This window comes from Onychostruthus taczanowskii, unplaced genomic scaffold (assembly GCF_017590055.1).
Source record: "Onychostruthus taczanowskii isolate IOZ18803 unplaced genomic scaffold, ASM1759005v1 scaffold257, whole genome shotgun sequence".
Classification (NCBI taxonomy): Eukaryota; Metazoa; Chordata; class Aves; order Passeriformes; family Passeridae; genus Onychostruthus; species Onychostruthus taczanowskii.
In genome coordinates, this window is record NW_024499873.1 from 115,106 (window position 1) to 121,396 (window position 6,291).

Sequence of the window (6,291 nt, forward strand, 5' to 3'; positions counted from 1 at the left end):
GCCTAGAGGTTGTTCAGGGGCCATTGGGGATTCAGGGGGGTTTTGGCAGGGGGGGCGCCCAGTGTTTGGGGTAGTTGGGGGATTTTGGGGGGTCTGGGGGATGTCAAGGAAGAGGGTGAGGGGGAACAGAGTGCCTGGGGGTGTTTTGGGGTATCCTCAGGGCATTTGGGGTTGGTTTTGGGGTGTTCTGGGTGCTTTGGGGTTGGTTTAGAGTGGGGGCTTCTGTTGTGGTCTTCAAGGGTGTTTTGGGAGAGATTTTGGGCTGTTTTTGTTGTTTTGCAAGAGTTCAGGGTGTCTGGGGGGAAGTTGGGGTCTTTTGGTTTGTTTGGGGATGGTTTTGGGGTGTTATGGGGCGTTTTGGAGGTGTTTTGGGGTGTTTCAGGGGTGGTTTTTTTCGGAGTGTTTTGGGGGGTTTTCGGGGTGCTCTGGGGCTGTTTTGGGGTGGTTTTGGGGTGTTCTGGGGTGGTTTTGGGGTGTTATGGGGCGTTTTGGAGGTGTTTTGGGGTGTTTCAGGGGTGGTTTTTTTCGGAGTGTTTTGGGGTGTTTTCGGGGTGCTCTGGGGCTGTTTTGGGGTGGTTTTGGGGTGTTCTGGGGTGGTTTTGGGGTATTCCAGGGTGTTTCAGGGGTGTTTTTTTTTCAGGGTGTTTTCGGGGTGTTCTGGGACGGTTTTGGGGTGTTTTTGGGATGTTCTGGGGTGGTTTTGGGGTGTTATGGGGCGTTTTGGAGGTGTTTTGGGGTGTTTCAGGGGTGTTTTTTTTCGGAGTGTTTTGGGGTGTTTTCGGGGTGTTCTGGGACGGTTTTGGGGTGTTTTTGGGATGTTCTGGGGTGGTTTTGGGGTATTCCAGGGTGTTTCTGGGGTGTTTTTTTTCGGGGTGCTCTGGGGTGGTTTTGGGGTGTTTTTGGGATGTTCTGGGGTGTTTTTGGGGTGTCAGCGCTGTACCGGGCCCCGTCCCCGCCGAGCCGCAGCCGCAGCTGGTTCAGCTCCTCCTGCAGAGCCTCGCGCTGCCCGTGCAGCTGCTCCCGCGCCGCGCGCTCCGCCTCGAAATCCGCGCGGTAAATGTCGGCCTGGGGACACCGGGGGGTCAGGAACCCCCAAAATCCAACCGGGGAACCCCCAAATCCACCTAACCCCCCCCAGTGCCGCGCGCTCTGCCTCGAAATCCGCGCTGTAAATGTCAGCCTGGGGACATTGGGGTCACCCGGGGGTCAGGACACTGCAAAATCCAACCAGGGAACCCCAAAATCCACCCAAATGCACCCAAACCCCCCCACCCAGTGCCACCCACTCCATCTTGAAATCTGCCTGGTAAATGTTGGCCTGGGGACACCGGGGGATCAGGAACCCCCATATCCAACATGGGAACCCCCAAATCCAACCAGGGAACCCCAAAATCCAACCTGGGAACCCCAAAATCCAACCAGAGAACCCGCAAATCCACCCAACCCCTGCCCAATGGCGTGCATTCCACCTCAAAATCTGCCCTGTGGATGTCGGCCTGGGGACACTGGGGACATGGGTGGGCCAGGGGGGTCAGGACTCCCCAAAATCCAACCAGGGAATCCCCAAAATCTCCCCAGAGCTCCCTTGGTCCGCCTCGGTGACGTCAGCCTGGATTTTAGGGGGACTTGTGGGGTGGGGTCAGGACTCCTTCAGGATCCCCCAAATCCCACTGGGCCCCCCCAAACCTCCTCAGGGGGGCTCTGGGGGGGATCAGGACCTCCCCAGGACCCACCTGAGCTCCCTCAGAACCCCTCAAGCCCCTGTGGGAACCCCCAAATCCCCCTTGATGCTCCCAGATCCCCCCAATCCCACCTTGAGAACACTGCCCTGGGTTTGGGGGGGGTCTCAGGACCCCCCAAAGGGACCCCCCAAGGACCCCCCAGCCCCACCTGGGCCTGCAGCACCGGGATGGTCTCCAGGGCCGCTCGCTGGCGCTCGGCCTCGGCCTTGAGGCGATCGATGAGCTCCTGCTTGAGGGCCAGCGCGGCCTCGGCCGCCCGCAGCTGCTCCTGTGTCACCTGGACAGGGGACAGGGCCACCTGTGACACCTGTGTCACCTGAGAGAGCACCTGGGAGAGCAGCTGTGACACCTGTGTCACTGCCCAGTCCCCCCCACTGCACTCCCAGCGCGGCCTCAGCCGCACGGAGCTGCTCCTGTGTCACCTGGACAGGGGGACAGAGGCACCTGTGACACCTGTGAGAGCACCTGGGAGAGCATGTGTGACACCTGTGTCACCGCCCATCACCCCCACTGCACCCCCAGCGCAGCCTCAGCCGCATGGAGCCACTCCTGTGTCACCTGGGGGTCACCTGAGGGACACTTCTGTCACCCCCCGGCCCACAATGGCAGACTCAGCTGTTCCTGGGTCACCTGCAGGGAGACAGTGACACCTTGGGGATGTCACCTGTGTCACCTGGAGATCACTTGTGTCACCCCCAGCACCCACCTGCACGCTCCTGTGTCATCTGGGGCAGTAAAGTGACACCTGGGGGGTGGCACTGTCACCTGGGGACTCACCTGAGGGCACCTGAACCACCACAGGGACATTCCAGGTGTCCCCAAGAGAGAATGGAACAGAGGACAAGGGGCTGCTCTGGGGTCCCCAGGGGAGGGAACGTGACCCTCTGTGTCCCCAGGTGTCCCCAGGTGTCCCCTGTCCCTCACCTGGCTCCGTTTGTCCCCCTCCAGGCTGGCCTTGATGTGGGCGTCGTACTCCTGGAACAGGTGATGGTAGGCGGCCTGCAGCTGCACCAGCTTCCTCCTGGGGACAGTGGGGACATTGGGGACAGTGACTGGGGACAGTGGGAACATTGGGGACAGTGACTGGGGACACTGGGGACATTGGGGACAGGCGGCCTGCAGCTGCACCAGTTTTCTCCTGGGACACTGGGGACAGTGACTGGGGACATTGGGGACACTGGGGACAGTGACTGGGGACAGTGGGGACATTGGGGACACTGGGGACAGTGACTGGGGACATTGGGGACACTGGGGACAGTGACTGGGGACAGTGGGGACAGGCAGCCTGCAGCTGCACCAGCTTCTGCTTGGCACATTGGGGACAGTGACTGGGGACATTGAGAACATTGACTGCGGACATTGGGGACGTCGACTGGGGACATTGGGGACAGCGACTGGGGACATTGCAGGGACATTGGAGATGTTGATTGGAGACATTGAATGGGGACATTGGGGACATTGATTGGGGACAATGACTGGGGACATTAGGGACATTGAGGGGACAGGTGCAGCTGCACCAACTTCCACCTGGGGACAAGAAAGGGGATGTTGGGGACATTGAGAACATCACTGGGGACATTGGGGACAGCAAGGGGACACTGGGGACATCATCAGGGACATTGGGGAGACATCATCAGGGACAGGTGGCTTCTGCCTTGGTGACACGGAGGACATTGAGAGTGTCACTCCCTCCCCTGTGTCCCCTCACTGGGACAGGTGGCCTTGAGCACCAACAACTCCCACCTGGGACACTGGGGACAGTGAGGGGACACTGGGGACATCAGTGGGTGCCACCCACCCATGTCCCCCTCCACATCCCCGTTGTCACTCCCTCCTCCCCGTGTCCCCATGTCCCCGTTGTCACTCACTTCTCCTCGGTGGCCCCGCGCCGCTCCACCCTCAGGGCGGTTTCCAGGTTGGTCACCTGCAGCCGGAGCTGGTCCAGCTGCACCTGGTGGCCCTGGGCCACCTCCTCCAGCTGCTGGCACCGCTCGGCGTCACCGCGGGCCCTGCGGCACAGGGACACCCCATTGTCACCCACTGTCACCCTGTGCCACCTCCCCCAGCTGCTGGCACCGCTCAGTGTCCCCATGGGCCCTGGGACAGTGCCACCGTGTCACCCCACTGTCACCCTGTGCCACCCCCTGCCACCTCCTCAAACTGGTGGCATTGCCCGGCATCCCTGTGGGCTCTGTGTGTCACCCAGTGTCACCCAATGTCACCTCCTTGAGCTGGTGGCACTGCCCAGCATCCCTTGAAGCCCTGTGACAACCCAGTGTCACCCGATGTCACCTGCACTGGTGTCACCCCCCACGCTCCGGGTGCTCCCGCTCTGCCCGGCTCTGCTGCGGTGTCCCCTCCCCTTGGGGACAGTCCCTGACCCCCAGGTGTCCCCGCATCACCCCAGGTGTCCCCATGTCCCACCTGCGCTCCAGGTGCTCCCTCTCCGCCCGGCTCCTCTCCAGGCGATTTTGGCTCTCCCGGAGCTCCCCCAGCAGTGACGTCACCTGGGCCTGCACCTGGGCCTTGTCCTGCTGGGGACAGGGACAGGGACACTGTCACCCTGCTGGCACCGGGGCCTTGTCCTGCTGGGGACAGGGACAGGGACACTGTCACCCTGCTGGCACCCGGGCCTTGTCCTGCTGGCGACAGGGACAGGGACACTGTCACCCTGCTGGGGACAGGGACAGGGACACTGTCACCCTGCTGGCACCGGGGCCTTGTCCTGCTGGGGACAGGGACAGGGACACTGTCACCCTGATGGGGACAGGGACAGGGACACTGTCACCCTGCTGGCACCGGGGCCTTGTCCTGCTGGGGACAGGGACAGGGACACTGTCACCCTGATGGCACCCGGGCCTTGTCCTGCTGGCGACAGGGACAGGGACACTGTCACCCTGCTGGCACCCGGGCCTTGTCCTGCTGGGGACAGGGACAGGGACACTGTCACCCTGCTGGGGACAGGGACACTGTCATCCTCTGCATGTCCCTGGCTGTCCGCAGGTGTGTTGTGTTCCCACCTTTCCCCAGTGTCCCCAGGGCTATCCCCAGGTGTCCCCAGTGTTCCCAGCTGTCCCCATGTCCCCTGGTACCTCCAGCTGTCCCTGCGTCCCCAGCTGTCCCCATGTCCTCAGGTGTCCCCTGCCCCCAGATGTCCCCAGCTGTTCCCATGGCCCCAGGTGTCTCCTGCCCCAGGTGTTCACATGTCCCCAGGTGTCCCTTTTCCCAGGTGCCCCCCTGTCCCCAGGGCTGTCCCCAGTTGTCCCATGTCCCCAGGTGTCCCCTGTTCCAGGTGTCCCCCCTTCCCCAGGGCTGTCCCCATGTCCCCCGGTACCTCCAGCTGGCGCCGCAGTCCCTGCAGCTGCAGCTCGGCCGCGCGGGAAACGTCCTGAGCCCGGAGCTCGGCCACGGCCACCCGGGCACGCAGGGCCACCAGCCTGTCACCAAATGTCACCAATGTCACCAAATGGCACCAAACCCACCCCACACAGGCACGTAGGGCCACCAGCCTGTCACCAAATGTCACCAATGTCACCAAATGGCACCAAACCCACCCCACGCGGGCACACAGGGCCACCAGCCAGGGGACAGTGTCACCAATGTCACCGACGGTCATTGGTGTCACCAAATGTCACCAAGGGTCATTGGTGTCACCAAACCCTGCCCATGCGCACCCGCAGTGCCACCAGCCTGTCCCCAATGTCACCAAATGCCACCAAGGGTCACCAAACCCTCCCCACGCATGCCCGCAGTGTCACCAGTCTGGGGAGTGTCCCCCGAGTGCCCCCAGAGTGCCCCAAGCAACTCCAGCCCCCCTCAGCTGTGGCCACCACCCACCTGGGGGGTCCCCAAGAGCCCTCAGGTGTCCCCAGTGTGTCCTCAAATGTCCCCAAGTGTCTCCAAGTGACCCAAAATGTCCCAACTGTCCTCAAAGTGCTCCTGAAGCGACTCCAAAGTGTCCCCTGAGTGCTCCAAGGTGTCCCAAAGTGCCCCCAAGTGTCCCCAGAGTGGTCAAAAAGTGGCCCCAAGTGTCCCCAGATTTCCCCAAGTGTCCCCAGGTACCCCAAGACTGTCCCCAAGTGCCCTCAGATTGCCCCCAAGTGTCCCCAGACTGTTGCCAGGTGTCCCCAGAGTGGTCAAAAAGTGCCCCCAAAGCGCCCCCAGACTGTCCCCAAAGTGCCCTCAAGTATCCCCAGACTGCCCCCAAGTGCCCCCAGACTGTCCCCAAAGTGCCCCCAGACTGTGCCCAGGGGTCCCCATTGTCCCCAAGTGTCCCCAGTGTCCCTGACTCACTCAGCCTCAGCCTCTGCCAAGCGCTGCCTCAGCTGCTCCTCGGAGCCCAGGGGAACACTGGGGATATCGGGGGACACTGGGGGATATCAGGGGGACACTGGGGGACATCAGGGGGACATTGCAGACTCCCCAGGGGGGCTGGGGGGCCAGGGAGGTGACACTGGGGGGAGCAGGGAGGACATTGGGCGACATGGTGGGTGCAGTGGGAGGGGTGGGGGGACACGGGGGGGGGGACAGGGGGGACACGGAGAAGGGG

At 62.5% G+C, this 6,291-nt stretch overlaps 1 protein-coding gene across 1 annotated transcript in view; it reads right to left on the reverse strand.

The window, feature by feature from the left end:
• Positions 1 to 6,291, reverse strand: part of IKBKG (inhibitor of nuclear factor kappa B kinase regulatory subunit gamma) — a 9,412-nt gene that overhangs the window by 1,107 nt on the left and 2,014 nt on the right. The window contains exons 3-9 of the mRNA XM_041407182.1: positions 6,036 to 6,111; positions 5,077 to 5,179; positions 4,167 to 4,273; positions 3,611 to 3,751; positions 2,667 to 2,763; positions 1,891 to 2,019; positions 941 to 1,065 (exon numbers count right to left, since the gene is read on the reverse strand). Of these exons, the coding sequence (XP_041263116.1) occupies positions 941 to 1,065; positions 1,891 to 2,019; positions 2,667 to 2,763; positions 3,611 to 3,751; positions 4,167 to 4,273; positions 5,077 to 5,179; positions 6,036 to 6,111 (778 nt within the window). The remainder of the gene's footprint in view (positions 1 to 940; positions 1,066 to 1,890; positions 2,020 to 2,666; positions 2,764 to 3,610; positions 3,752 to 4,166; positions 4,274 to 5,076; positions 5,180 to 6,035; positions 6,112 to 6,291) is intronic.